This window comes from Corythoichthys intestinalis, chromosome 14, assembly GCF_030265065.1.
Source record: "Corythoichthys intestinalis isolate RoL2023-P3 chromosome 14, ASM3026506v1, whole genome shotgun sequence".
Taxonomy (NCBI): Eukaryota; Metazoa; Chordata; class Actinopteri; order Syngnathiformes; family Syngnathidae; genus Corythoichthys; species Corythoichthys intestinalis.
Window position 1 is genome coordinate 26,903,938 of NC_080408.1, and position 15,366 is coordinate 26,919,303.

Genomic DNA, 15,366 nt, shown 5'->3' on the forward strand with positions numbered 1-15,366 from the left:
TTACAATCATTTGTTTCAGATGTACTGTAATTATTTTCTGTATAAAAATTAATTTTGTGTTCAAAAGTCTTATAATCAGGGCAGTCTTATACTCGGGCCAATACAGTAAATACTAAAATCAAATGTGTGTCTCAAAGAATCTAGCTTGACTGTCCTGCTTCACATCCTCAAATTGGAAACAAGGGATTTCGCCTGCATTCCAAAGACAATTTCTTTATTAAGAATCTAGGGCAATTAACATCAGTGTCCTGGAGGATGTGAAGTAGGAAAAGAAAAAAATATAGGAATGGGACAACAGGGGCAGGAGCAATTTACTTTTCTGAAGTTGCTTTTTTTTTTTTTTTTTTTTTAAATTGTAAATCATAACAGCACAGTTTCCTTGCAATTTTTTTTAACAGTTGTGACAATCACTAAGTCATCAAAGTAATAACAATTTGGACTTTTGCTATCTTTTGCCTGCAGTTGTTTTCTCTGTCTCCTTGCTCAAGGGAGTGAGTCTCTATCTGTGGCCTCCAAAAGAAACACACCAGCATGACCTTCCTACTAAATTCACAACATGCACACAAACGGAACAGACGGAGAAGCAATTCAGTAAAACCTTATTGGTTATATATTGGAACACAGGTTTATTATAAGCTGTGGTGAACAGTCCCATATAGGACGCTCAAGTCGGGAAGGGAAAGAAAGTTCTGTTGGAGGAAAGCCAAAATGAGTGAGTGCACCTGCAGAGAGATCGAAAGGAGGAAGGGACAGAGGGATAACAGGAGAGCAAGTGAGAAAGTGCGAGAGAGGAGGAGCATACCCAGTGAAGAAAATTGCAGAGAAGGAAAGCTCTTCATACATTAGGCAGAAATTTTGTTCAAGCACATCAACAAAGTGTGTAGGAACTTTAAAAAAGAAGGAAAACCACTAACATTTTGTTGAGGGAAGAGTAGGCTGTCAAGAGTGAGCTGGTTTCCATCCAGAGTGAGCTGACTGCCAAACAGGATGGCCGACAAAGTGAATGAGGAATCCAGCAATAATCCAGGGAAAGATGAGCTGGACTGGGGCTATGAAGAAGGTAGGCTTTTCATCACCATGTGTAGGGATGATTAGAAGTTTACAATATAGTGTACATAGTGCAGCTGTACTGTATTGTATACTGAATGAGTTTTGAGACTAAGTAGTAAACTCATTGTAATTGTACTTAAAGTATTTACTGTTCGTCTTAACTACTGTAGGACTTAACAATGTCATGCATTTTTGATGCGATACTGTAAGTGAATGTTTATATTTGCCTCACTCTGTCCTTTTACTGTCCCTTTTTACAATCTTTACTGAGGATTGTGCTGAGTGGTAAATCCCTAAAACCTTTACTGTAAGTACAATATAATTATTTCACACCAACATGATGTAACATATATTTCTCCAATGCATCTTTGTATTAATAGATGTATAGATGAGAGAAGTTGATTTAATTTCAACTTTTCAATTTGCTTGCTTTTAGTTGCAGTGGTACAATGTATTTGTTGTTGTTGTATATTTTGTTATCAAATCCCATTATTTCATCATCACATAACAAATTAGTACTATTTCGAATCATTTACACCCTTTAACCATTATTAAGTTTTTACCTGCGGTATTTGTGTATGCCTCCTTACAAACGGCTAGATTTACAAGCAGATAAAACATAGCCTTTGGAGAGATACTGTGGATTTAAAAATTCATGTCCCTATTCCAACTTTGGGTTTTTATGATTAAAAAAAAAGAGAGAGAGACCGAAACAAACGGTTTCTAAACTTTTTAAAGCGTTAATGTGACCAATAATCTCCACAATTCAGTCTAATTTTTTTGAAATCATTTCAAAATGAAACGTAAAATTCAATAACTTTAACTGTGGTACACAAGCATCGAATAATAATACTTGGGATGTGACTGTCTTTAGGATTAACAGTCACCCTCAAACACGTGTTAAGTATAACCCAGTAACAGTTTAAAGTACCCTCTAGATCAAGTTTATCTGTTCCAGTACATTTTTCCTAACTTGATTATGACAGAAAATATTGTCAGAAAAAATCCAAAGAAAAAAAATCCATAATTAACCTGTTTGATGCATGTTTTACGTGATCTTAAAATCACTTTTCACCCCAATTTGGGGAATTTAGAAATATTTTGGGCTTCATATATATATATATATATATATATATATATATATATATATATATATATATATATATATATATATATATATATATATAATAAAATTATATAAACTGTATATATTTTATTATATAATACATTTTATTTATTGTTGATATGTTTTATATCCAATTTTAAGGGATCAATAAAAATATTATTTTTAGTTAAATAAAATAATAATTGTATTGGATTTCCACTCTTATTTAACATCTATATGCTTCCCTTAGCTCAGATTATGGAACAGTATGACATCTCCTAACACACCTATGCAGATGACACACAACTGTACATTTCTGTGTCCCCACATGATTATAGTCCCTTAGTCTGCCTGAGTAAATGCATTTATCAAATCAATGAATGGATGTGCCAGAATTTTCTCCAGTTAAATGTGGAGAAGACAGAATTGATCATTTTTGGGCCAAAAAAGGAAAGGTCAAAGATAAGCAGGCACCTTAGCACAATGTCACTTACAGCTACAAATCAAATCAGAAACCTTGGCGTAATTGTGGACTCAGACCTAAAATTTGATAGCCATCTGAAGTCCGTCACTAAATCTGCTTATTACCACCTTAAAAATATAACCAGAATTAAGGGGCTTCTGACTCAACAAGACATGGAAAAACTTATGCATGCATTCATTTTCAGCAGATTGGACTATTGCAACGGTATATTTACTGGTCTTGATAAAAAATCAGTCAGGAAGCTGCAGCTAGTACAGAATGCTGCAGCCAGAGTCCTCACAAATACAAGGAAGCTGGACCACATTACACCGGTTTTGAAATCGCTACACTGGCTTCCAGTGAGTCAAAGGATAGACTATAAAATACGACTGCTCGTCTACAAAACACTTAATGGCCTTGGACCAAAATACATGCTTGATTTGTTAGATTCCTATGAGACATCTAGACCCCTAAGGTCATCTGGAACCGGTCTCCTGCATGTTCCAAGAACAAGAACCAAGCAGGGTGAGGCAGCATTTAGTTATTATGCTCCTCACCTCTGGAACAAGTTACCCGAACATCTGAAGTATGCTGAAAGCTCCTTTAAATCTGGGCTAAAAACACTTTTGTTTAGCACTGCATATCCATAACTGTCTATATATCTCAATCTACTTGCTTTCTATTCCTCTTGTGCTTATCTCCATTGCTGATTTCAATTATTATTTAGCAGTTTTTGTTTTATTTTTATTTATTTTTATATTTATATTTTTTATTTGTGATTAAATGTGATTTTTATGTATAATTTTATTTCCTATTTTGATTGTCCTGGTTTTTACGTTGTATTGATTTAAATGTGATTTTTATGATCTTCATGTGATGTAAAGCACTTTGAATTGCGTTGTGTTGAATTGTGCTTTATAAATACATGCCTTGCCTTGTTACTTCCTCTTGCCTCTGCAAGGCTAATTTCCAATCAAAAAAACTTTGACTGAATGAATTTACTAAAACAACAAAGTATTTACTTAAAAAAAAATGCATGCTTTAACATTACACCATTATGAGGCCAACTGAATGAACAGTTACTGTGTTTTCGCAAGCAAATCCAGTTTGTGAAACCCTAAAAAGAAGCAGCTATATAGAAACTGTTGAAGCATTGAATAAGTTGTTGTCAAGAGCCCAGTTGCTGAGGAAAAAGGGAATGTGAAGGCCCCCCCTCACTCATCACATTCACTCCCTGCGTCTAACTCTGCTGTGGTTGCAGCAAAAAGGCATAGTGTGCCTTTGCAAAACGGGAAATCTGGACTCTTACAAAATCATTCAATGTTCTCTTAGGATTCCACATTTTATGAGGCAAACGGCTTTCCTTCTAGTCTGTATTTGGTATAATATTTGGAAGGAATGCTAAGCTTAGGCACAGACATTGATGTTTCAACTAGTTTTCAGTATAAATGTACGTGTCCATATTCAAGTCTATATAGTGCTGCATGATATTAGAAAATTATCCAATACGGTTTTTGAAGGTCACAATATTGATGTTTTTGCCATCTTTAACATGCCACTAAAGGAAGATTTTTCTAATCCAATGAAATAAATATACAGTACAGGCCAAAAGTTTGGATACACATCATTCAATGCAACACAAATGGAGGTCCCAAAATCCAACCCCATTGATAAAGCAATACATTTCTCTAACTCTTAAAAGGCATACCTGTGAAGTCAAAAAAATTTTTAGGTGACTCCTTCTTGAAGCTCATCAAGAGAATGGCAAGAGTGTGCAAAATAGTAATCCGAGCAAAGGGTGGCTGCTTTGAAGATACTAGAATATTATGCATGTTTTTATTTAGTTCAGTTTCACCTTTTTTTGCGAAGTACATAATTCCACACATGTTCATTCATAGTTTTATTTCCTTCAGGGAGAATTTACAATTTAAATAGTTATGAAAATAAAGAAAACGCACGACTGGAAAGTTGTGTTCAACCTTTTGGCTTGTACTGCATATATTTTTTTAATATGGCATAATCCATAGGCTTCTGTGTGTAATTGAATGTAAACTATTATATGGCATCAACATTTAACCATAGGTGTAAACCTGAAAAAAATAAATAAATAAATAAAAAGGCGTTCTTCTCAATCATTTTATACTTGCGTAGACGTGGTTCTCACTTCTCAATTAGTTTCTGTTAAGATCCCAAGTTTGCCAAACAACTCACTGGCAATCAGTTCGGTGTTTAATCTGCCGTTTGCCCAATGTCAGCTGGTATAGGCTTGTGTTGAAAATGGATGGATGACAGAACCTCTCTATATCTAGCACCAAAGTGTAGTTGAAAATGATCACGTGTCTTTGTTGGAAAGTGTAAAATTATATTGTAGGCGCGAGACAAATGTTGTATCTGTAAGCTTAGAATTTCAAACTGATCGGTATGTTTTTTTGTTTTAAATTATTTTCTGAACAGGCGTGTCTGTTAAGCAAGTCTTTCTTAACCCTAGCCTCTACATTGTTTTTTGTTGTTGTTGTTTTTTTGTTGGTTTTTTAAGACAAAACATTTTGAGGATGGGACATGAGGGGTCTTACTCCCAGAAATTACACTAGCTTGGCAAGCAGCCTGACTTTCGTGATGTATAACACACACGGAAAGTCAGTCTGTTACGTTGTGGTTTTGGCTGAATTTCAAAATCAAAGCCAAAGGTGGAGCTAACAAACACAGACTGAATCTGAAAGAACCAATCATTGAAGCATGGATGCAATGTAAACACAATGCGACTCACACAGTTCGTTGTAGTCAATTTGTAGTTCTCAGTCATGGCAGGCAGTCATGATAACAAATGTTTTATTGTGGAAAAGCTAAAAATGCATGGTACATTGTTGTGCATAGTTCTTCTTTGTAAAGAAAACACTAAAAGTCCAAAGTTTGGTGTTCTCTCGTTCTTCGAATGAGACTTTATGTTATTCAAACAATAGTAGGTCTCTGAAAAAAAGTAGCATTGAGTCCTTACAGCAGCCTTTTCATCGGATGCACCTTCCTAAACTTCCAAGAGGGCAAAAATGATTTTCTGTCAATGCTTTCATAACACATCACAAAGTACCACTTCACGAGCTGTGATTCGTCGGTCGATATTGGACCAGTGTGGAAATCCAATCGAAACCACAGAATACCAGACTGATTTGCCATGTGTCTTGAATATGGCGGAAAACACTCAGGTGACTTGAAGTTCCGCTCTGAGGCCCCCAAGTTGGCCAAATTTCAAAATTGTCCTACATGCATGTGTGATATATCATTGGAAAACTTAAAATCTCGATTTTCTGGGGGAAGAAAATTTTGAACATGAGGGCATTTGAAAAAAACAAAAACAAAAACAAAAAACCCTTAAAACCTAACTCAAGGTGAGAGCATGAGAGAGCATAATTAAAGACATCATGATTTTAATGAGATATCAGTGGCGCCTCCAGAAATTTTTCATAGGGGTAGCCAGATGGGGCCACTTAAAATCTTGGGGTGGCCAAAACTAAGCCATAATTTCAGGTTTTCATTATATTATTGCAGTAAAAAAGTCAGGGGAAAACTATCAGAAAGACTTAAGGACACGGCTACTGATATACTTTGGTGTAATATTTGATGTTAATAATGATTTAATGTGCATAGTCCATAACTGTCCAGTCAACATTTTGAGTTCCACAACAATTCTGTTTTGTTGTGTTATGTATGTATTAGGCATAAGGTGTACATTTAAGTTAACAAAACAAAATAAATGCATTCATTTGGGATGAAATGCATAACTGATGCTGCATCAATCTAACGATATACTGGCAAGCGGGGTGGCCAGTGGGGTGGCCAACCAGTTTATAGGGGTGGCCGTGGCCACCCCTGGCCACCCCCTGGTGGCGCCACTGTGAGATATTATCGCATACTTACCTTGTTTCGATCCAAAAACTCCGTGTAGCATGTCTCAACGAGTGTCAAGATACAGCTTTGAATGGCCACAGCCGGACTTTTTGGGGATTTTATGGGTGAAACGCAGTAATATAACAAGGGTTGTAATGCAGAAATCGCAGACATCAAGGAGTGGTCAAGAGTTAGCTGGGATTGGCTCATGCACATCCATTACCCTTGTGATGATAAGCGGCTTGGAAAATGAATGAATGAATTCAAGATCAATGTATTTTGTTGTCTTTTTACTCCACATAGGTGTAGAATGGGGACTCCTTTACCCTGCAGCCAATGGTGAGTACCAGTCACCCATCAACTTGAACTCAAGAGAGGCTGAGTATGACTCATCCCTCCTGGATGTTCGCCTGTCACCAAACTACGTGGTGTGTCGTGATTGTGAGGTCATCAATGACGGACACACAGTGCGTATCCTTCTTAGGTCAAAGTCAGGTAAACAAACACACATGCACGCACATGTTTCTTTCGCAGTCTGTATTTCTCACGATTTACTGTACTGTCTTCAGTGGTCAGTGGTGGTCCATTGCCTAGCGATCATGAGTATGAACTTCACGAGGTTCGATTTCACTGGGGCAAAGAGAATCAGAGAGGATCAGAACACACAGTCAACTTCAAGGCTTTTCCTATGGAGGTACACACACAAGAACACACACGCACACACAAATAGCCATCAGGAAATGTTTCAGTTTAGTACTGGTTTGTCCTTCGGACAATATCACCATTTGCCCTTGAAAAAAATACTTTGTTTCAAGTAATCATTTGCAATGCTGATAAAAAAACTAATTCTGTAAGACTAGAAAGCCTGAATACGGGATGATAAAGCATGAGAGGAAGAAATAAACAATGAAAACACTTGACTCTTTGATAGATGGGAGGCAATACTTCAACATTTAACTTTTGTGCTTTGTAAATGTAATAGGACTATTCAATGAAAGGCCTTTTGTTGCTAATGTCATGTCTCACATTTTAAATTTTAGACATGTATATTGTAAAAAAAAAAAAAAAAAAAAAAGTATTGGTACCCATGCAATTCCGTCAGAAAATGCTCCATTTCTCCCAGAAAATAACGCAATTACAAATGCTTTGTTAGTAATATCGTCATTTATTTTGCTTGCAATGATAAAACACAAAAGAGAATGGGAATAAACGACAAATCATTATCATTTTACAAAAAACTCAAAAAATAGGCCGTACAAAAGTATTGGCACCCTTTGAAAAATCATGTGATGCTTCTCTAATTTGTGTAATTAACAGCACCTGTTACTTACCTAAGGCACATAACAGGTGGGTGTTGGCAGTAACTAAATCACACTTGCAGCCAGTTAAGATGGATTAAAGTTGACACAACCTCTATCCTGTGTCCTTGTGTTTACCACATTGAGCATGGAGAAAAGAAATAAGACCAAATAACTGTCTGAGGACTTGAGAAGCAAAATTGTTAGGAAGCATGGGCAATCTCAAGGCTACAAGTCCATCTCCAAAGACCTAAATGTTCCTGTACCGTGCACAGTGTCATCAATATTTGTAAAGCCCTTGGCACTGTGGCTAACCTCCCTAGATGTGGACGGAAAAGAAAAATTGACAAGGCATTTCAACGGAAGATTGTGCGGATAGCGCATAAAGAACCTTGACTAACATCCAAACAAGTTCAAGCTGTGCTGCAGTCCGAGGGTACAACAGTGTCAACCCGTACTATCCGTCGGCGTCTGAATGAAAAGGGACTCTATGTAGGACACCCAGGAAGACCCCACTTCTGACCCAGAGACATAAAAAAAAAGTCAGGCTGGAGTTTGCCAAAACTTACCTGAGAAAGCCAAAAATGTTTTGGAAGAATTTTCTCTGGTCAGATGATAAAATTCATCAATATAGAGTTTACGGGGAAAAAAACAAGGCCTTCAAAGAAAAGAACACGGTCCCTACAGTAAAACATGGCGGAGTTTCCCTGATGTTTTGGGGTTGCTTTGCTGCCTCTGGCACTGGACTGCTTGACTGTGTGCATGGAATTATAAACTCTGAAGACCACCAACAAATTTTGCAGCATAATGTAGGGCCCAGTGTGAGAAAGCTGGGTCTCTTTCAGAGGTCATGGGTCTTCCAGTAGGACAATGACCCAAAACACACTTCAAAAATCACTAGAAAAGGGTTTGAGAGAAAGCACTGGAGACTTTAAAAGTGGCCAGCAATGAGTCCAGACCTAAATCCCATAGAACACCCGTGGAGAGATCTGAAAATGGCAATTTGGAGAGGGCACCCTTCAAATCTCAGAGACCTGGAGCAGTTGGCCAAAGAAGAATGGTCTAAAATTCCAGCAGAACATTATAAGAAGCTCAGTGATGAATACCGAAAGCGGTTGTTCGCAGTTATTTTGTCTAAAGGTTGTGCTACCAAGTATTAGGCTGAGCGTGCCAATACTTTTGTCCGGCCCATTTTTTGGAGTTTTGTGTAAAATGATAATGATTACATTTTTTTTCATTCTCTTTTGTGTTTTTTTCATTGCAATCAAAATAAATGAAGATAGTACGACCAAAGCATTTGTAATTGCAATCATTTTTTGGGAGAAATTTAGCATTATCGGACAGAGTTCCAGGGGTGCCAATAATCTTGGCCAGCAGTGTAAATGTTGGTCGTTTATAACCTATCCAAACTTATTTTGATTTCATAGTTGATGAAAATAGTTAATTGATATGATCCACAGAGGAGATTGATATGCTTTGTTTGAAAACTGGTCATAGCGCTTTTCTGTAACTTCTCTACAGGGAAATACTGTAGTTACAGATGAGACTAGCTAACTTGCTGATTACATCTCAAATGTGACTGCCCCTCAAGGGCCAACATTCTGACAGAAAGCTGTGCACTGTTATAGATACACAACCTGAATCTGTTTGGTAAGAAGAACTGATACGGTTTTACAATCTTTTCCCCTGACTATAGTACCTTTCATGAGGGTCTTGAGTCATCAGCAGCTGATTACTTGGAACCCTTTAGTCACTTCAAATCTACACACCTGCTGACGACAGTGACCTTTCAAATTCAGCTTACATTCAATTGTTTCTCTTCGTAGCTCCATCTGATCCACTGGAACAGCACACTGTTTAATTCTCTGGAAGATGCTTTGGGGAAAAAGAATGGAGTGCTCATCATTGCTCTTTTTGTTCAGGTGAGCAAAACACGAGTGTTATTAAAAAAAAAACCCAATCCATTAAAAGATGTTTTGCGTATTTCCTTGTATAGCAGGGGTGGGCAAACTATTCCACAAAGGGCCGCTGTGGGTGCGGGTTTTTGCTGCAACCCATCAAAAGGACACCTTTTCACCAATCTGGTGTGTTTTAAGTGCAATCAGTTGATTGCAATCAGGTGCTTCTTGTTTCCACTGAAACCTCATTGGTTAAAAGCTCTGTGCTGGATCAGTTAGAACAAAGACCAGGACCCACTGCGGCCCTCGAGGACCGGTTTGCCCACCCCTGTTGTATAGCCTACCGTGCTTCACACATTTTATTTTGATCATCTGTTTGAAATGAGCTATTTGGGACTTATAAACAAAAACAATACTTACGTATTGTAACTTTCACTTTCTTTTCGTCCCTATTTGCAGAGGTGGGTAGTAACGCGTTACATGTACTCCCATAGACTTCATAATACTTGACATGACACGGGGCACAGGGCCGATCCGTAGGGGGCCTATTTTCAAAAACTTCAAATTCCAAATATTTTCAAAACCAAAGCTGTTATTGACCTAAAACCAAAACAGGCACCTACCTTTGTCATATATGAGTCTTCATGAGCAGCCGCATCAAAAAATTCAAAGTCGTTCCCTTATAAAATCCAGATTATTTTTTATATAAGTATAACAAAACTTAACATGGCTATAAAATTCGCCTATATTTTCAGGATAATTAGCAATATTTAACATATCATATAAGTTTTTACCCAAAATGGCAACTTTTTTTTTTTTTTTTTTACTGCAAGTTTTCAACAGCTGATAAATCACTCAATTTAACATCAGAAACTTAATAGTTAGGAAAACATGCAGAATCAAGTATGAATAAAACATAAATAGATTATTAGTAAATTTTAAATACAATCACAACTTAATATAGAATAGAATAGTCCTTTATTATCATTATACAATTGTACAATGAAATTGTGGAGCATCTCCCTATACAGTGCAGGATAAGTTAAAATCTCAAAAGTGACGTGCAAGTATGAAATCTAAATAAACATAAATAATAAATGCGTATGAGATTTTTAATTTTCTTATCTTATAATTCAGGCAGTGCAAATAATCGATGTGGTGTTACCAGGATGTGAGCCTCGTCTTTCAACAGTCACATAGCCCCTTTCTATGCCTTGCCTTTTCTGGTCAGCTTCCCCGACTTGTACAAGTCCCTGTTCCTCGCCGTCTCCTTTCTGCCCTCCTCGACTCTGCTCCTTTTCCTGCCGGTCGGCCACTCCAAGGCCTTGTTCTTCCTCTCTTCTGAAGTCACATCCTTGGAGAAGTTCGTACCAAAACAGTTTAAGAGGGACCGCCAGGAACTCCAGCAGGTACTCTTATGCTTCCTACACATCAGGGAGTCCCACAGCAACATTCCGAAGGACGCCATGTGGGCCATGAGGACAGATGGCCACTTGAGGACTGCCCGGTGTAGGACTAAATGCCCTATGGGAGCTCAAGGCTGGCATATTAGCCAGCATTGTTGGCGTGGCCATTAAAGCTGACCGAGTGGAAACACAGACACAGAGCTTTTTCCGTTGAAAATTATTGTGAATAAATGCTTAAATCCCTATATATATATATATATATATATATATATATATATATATATATATATATATATATGTTAGAGAGAAAGAGAGAGAGAGAGACGTAATGCTGTCTCGATTTTTTGTTAAAAGCAAAAAAAACAAAAATGGGCAGTTAGTATTTATTTTACGTAAATATGTCAAAGTACAATGCTATGTATTTGAAATAGAGCGCCGCCCTCAACATGACTCGAAAGCACGGATTTTAGCCTCTCTCCCAGTTTTTCTTTGGCACTGATTGACCACAGAAAACTGGAGATATGATCCTTTTAATTTTATAATAGGAACCATGAAGGAACTATTCACTATTCAAACTAGCAAACTATTTTTCCACTAGAGGGCACTCATGCTCTTTGGATGAATAATGCTTCATTTCTGTCATTTGTTTTTTTCTCTCGCCGAAATTCAATGGGTTTTTTTTGTATTTATTTGGCTTAATGTGGTTATGTAATGGGTTATTGTACAGTATCCTTATAACAACAGTTCATATAGATAACCTTCTGCTGAGAAAAAAAAATACTATTGTTTAAAAAAAAAAAAATCAAACAAAAATGTAAGCAGTTACTCATAATGTTACTCATTATTTGAGTACTCTTTTCACCAAGTACTTTTTTACTTGTGCTTGTGTACATTTTTTGGACGACTACTTATACTTTTGCTTGAGTAATATTATTTTGAAGTAACGCTACTCTTACTTGAGTACAATTTTTGCTGCTCTACCCACCTCTGCGTATTTGCCATAGCCACAGTTTTTTTTTTTTTTTTTTTTTGCCCTGCATGAAAAGGGCACAAGACACAAGAACCACTTGTATAACAAGTTCTAATTCTGGTTCTCTTATCATCCTCATTCTTTCTGTGGTGTAATTCCAGATTAAATATTGCAAATTTCCTCAGCACTTTTGTTTGAAATGCAAATTGCATGACAATTGTGCGTTTGGGGAGTTCACTGAACACTGAAACATTTTGAATTATTTTGTCCAAATTTGGCTTTATTCTGCTTATCGGTACATGTGCAGTCTGTGTTTTAAAAACACATCATTATGAAACATGTTTCAGCAACAGTGCCTTTTAAATAAATGGTGTTTTTTAATGTTATGTTTTCCCATCCTTCAATTGTATGAGCTTGTTGATCCAAGGAAGGTAACGTGTTTTCACATGTGGTTAGCTAGAATCCATTTTACAGTCACGTTTGTCCTCAAAAGATAACGTGTTTCTCTGTTGACCTCTCACATCTAACGTGGCGACAGATTGGCAAAGAGCATCTGGGTCTGAAAGCCATCACTGAGGTTCTACAGGACTTGCAGTACAAGGTGAGATGGATGAAGAAATGCCATCGTACTTTTGATTCAATGTTATTCCAGATGAAGAAATGCTGAAGAGCTTTTAAAAAATACAAGGCCATATTGATCTTAGAAGTAATGCATTTATTTACCCACACTTGCACATTTTGCGGACATGTTTTCATTAATTATATATATTTTCCTTTTTTTTTTTTTTTTATTTATTTATTTATTTTTTTACCCCTTAGGGGAAGAGCAAGATAATTCCCTGCTTCAACCCAAACACTTTGCTGCCTGGTGAGGAAAAACTTCAAATACTGGTATATCAGTGCATGGTATCAAACAAACAATTGAAGAACAAAAAAAATATTCATAATCATAACATATTTAGTTATATATTTGTGACAATTCATTTCTGTTGGTCAATAGACTCCAGTTAAAATTCAGTGTACAGTTAATTTATTATTATGGCATCACGATCAACCTCTATATATATATATTTTTTTTTTTTTAAAACCACTTTCAAAGATGTTTATTAAGACAGCTATTATCCCTAACACTAATCCTTGCCCTCAGATCCGTTATTGAGAGACTACTGGGTTTATAAAGGATCTCTGACCACACCACCTTGTAGTGAGAATGTGACCTGGATCCTTTACCGCTACCCTCTAACTATATCACAATTACAGGTAAATGTTTGAGCGGAATGCATTGTTGTATTTCATATTTAGAATTAGAAGTGAAACAATCAATGTAATTATTGCTGTTTTATAAATCAAATGTAGCAATCTAACATTGAATGGGTCTCTTGTACCTACGCTATCTACTGTATTTTTAATCTTTTTTTTATTGTTCCCAGGAAAATGTTTATTATTGTAAGTCTGTTTAACATTATGTACAGTATAAGCATTAACATTGCACTGGGAAATGCAGCAGGAACAGGGAAAAAAACTTATACTGTATATTTACAAAACAATTATTATAAAAAAAACTCTTAAAGCAACACCAGGTTACTAATCAACAATTATACAGTAAAATATTTTCATAACATTTGTGATGATATGTTGACTGACAACTAGTTGAATGACACCTTTTTTATATCTTTAGGGGGCAGTATTGCTTTAATCTCTACTAATTAACTTTGAGGAGGGTGACACACAAAAAACTACAAATGTGCTGACTGCTTTACGGCATAGGTCACATCCCCTTTCCCCATCCATTATAACGACAGAAGTCAATGCGAACGCTTTCGAGGTAGTTCTGCAAAGATGGAAGAGCAACAAAAGAGACAAAAAGTTTTGTCTGAGGAGGGAAAAAAGGGAGGCTACCAAGATACTCAAGAAAACACATTGGCCTTCACTAGCTGGCGTGACGAGTTCGGATGGGGGGGGGGCTTAGACATACTAAGCCACACGGTTGCTAACTGTCATATGCTGTTGTTTAGCCACAACAGGATTCATTAACTGATTACTTTTCATTCTTCACACAGTCTCTGGAAACAGAAATGTCGTTTAATCCCTCTGCTGGTGACAGGGAAATCATGATTTTGCAATACTGTGCGGGTGTGCACTGGTCCTCATGGGAAACTGTCAGGAAAACACGGGCAGGCCAGTGGTGTGGACCCAAATGCAGGGAAAGAATAATGCAGCAAGGCATGTGGCGGAGAACTCAAAAAACATTTTAATAATAACTAACAAAAGCACAAAGTACAACCAAAAGGACTGGGGATCAAAAAGGCAATGTTCAAACCAAAACTTACTTAATCGGAAGGACTGGTACACGAGGGTTTGGACAGGACTGTAAATTGACATTGACAATGACGCAACAACAAGTGAAAAGAAAATGGGAGCATATATACACACACGCAGACAAGGGGTAACGAGACACTGGGGAACAGCTGGATGACACAGGAGGATTCAGGTTGGAGGATGCACTAGGAGCAGGCACCACAGGTGAAATCAATGGGCAATCACAGGTACACACTAGGAGGGAACCAAAACAAAACCCTAACAGAAACAGTCTTCCTTACGGCAAAACAGAACCACTTTTGTCCACCGGCATTACTAAAATTGACCAAAACTGAAAAGTTACCTAGTGTTGCTTTAAACTTAAAAAAAAAAACAAAACAAAACAAAAAAAAAACAGTAAATGCAAGCATATTTCATTGTTCTGTAATAAAAGATAAATATAACTAAACTACTTAAAAATGTGCTATACTCCAAGTACGAAAATTATACATTTAAATTTTAAAGGTAGAAAAAAACATAGTCTAATGTGCTTCATTGTGTTTTTGTGTTCATTGTGTATTATTATTATTTTTTTTTTAGATACAATCTTAATAACATATACAATATGTGTTTTAAAGAACAGTTCCAGTAATTCCAGAGGACATATGGCAAACATTTGTCTGCTATTTTTAGTCCTCAAGTCTGTGTGCACATAACATGAACGGGTGTGCATGAGTGTGCATGTTTATACATAGACTTCTCATGTACTAGTTGCCATGCTGTCTAGATGATCACAGGTCATAAATCTGTTTATAAACCACAAGTACTTTCTTAATTTTATTTTGGAGCCAATATACCTCAGTCAGATGAATACTATCAGATGTACAGAAAATCTTTTCCAAAGTGTATATTTATCCATTGTCACTGATTGCACATGACTAATGTAAGCATCTTCTCCATCACGGTTTAAATCCGTTGCGTTCATCTCAAAATGCT

The 15,366-nt window shown here is 36.7% G+C and overlaps 1 protein-coding gene across 5 annotated transcripts in view; it reads left to right on the forward strand.

Moving 5' to 3' along the window:
- Window positions 1–733: 733 nt before the first annotated feature.
- Window positions 734–15,366, forward strand: part of ca8 (carbonic anhydrase VIII) — a 28,135-nt gene continuing 13,502 nt past the window's right edge. For 4 of the 5 annotated variants that reach the window (XR_009067025.1, XR_009067026.1, XR_009067027.1 and 1 more), the window contains exons 1-7: window positions 743–1,060; window positions 6,804–6,995; window positions 7,070–7,194; window positions 9,625–9,720; window positions 12,611–12,673; window positions 12,892–12,940; window positions 13,220–13,332. Coding sequence is in view for 1 of the 5 variants with exons in the window: in XM_057858216.1 (XP_057714199.1) it covers window positions 988–1,060; window positions 6,804–6,995; window positions 7,070–7,194; window positions 9,625–9,720; window positions 12,611–12,673; window positions 12,892–12,940; window positions 13,220–13,332 (711 nt within the window). In the remaining 4 variants the exon portion in view is untranslated. Of the gene's footprint in view, window positions 1,061–6,803; window positions 6,996–7,069; window positions 7,195–9,624; window positions 9,721–12,610; window positions 12,674–12,891; window positions 12,941–13,219; window positions 13,333–15,366 lie in introns of all 5 variants that reach the window. The other variant, XR_009067028.1, reaches the window with a different exon arrangement.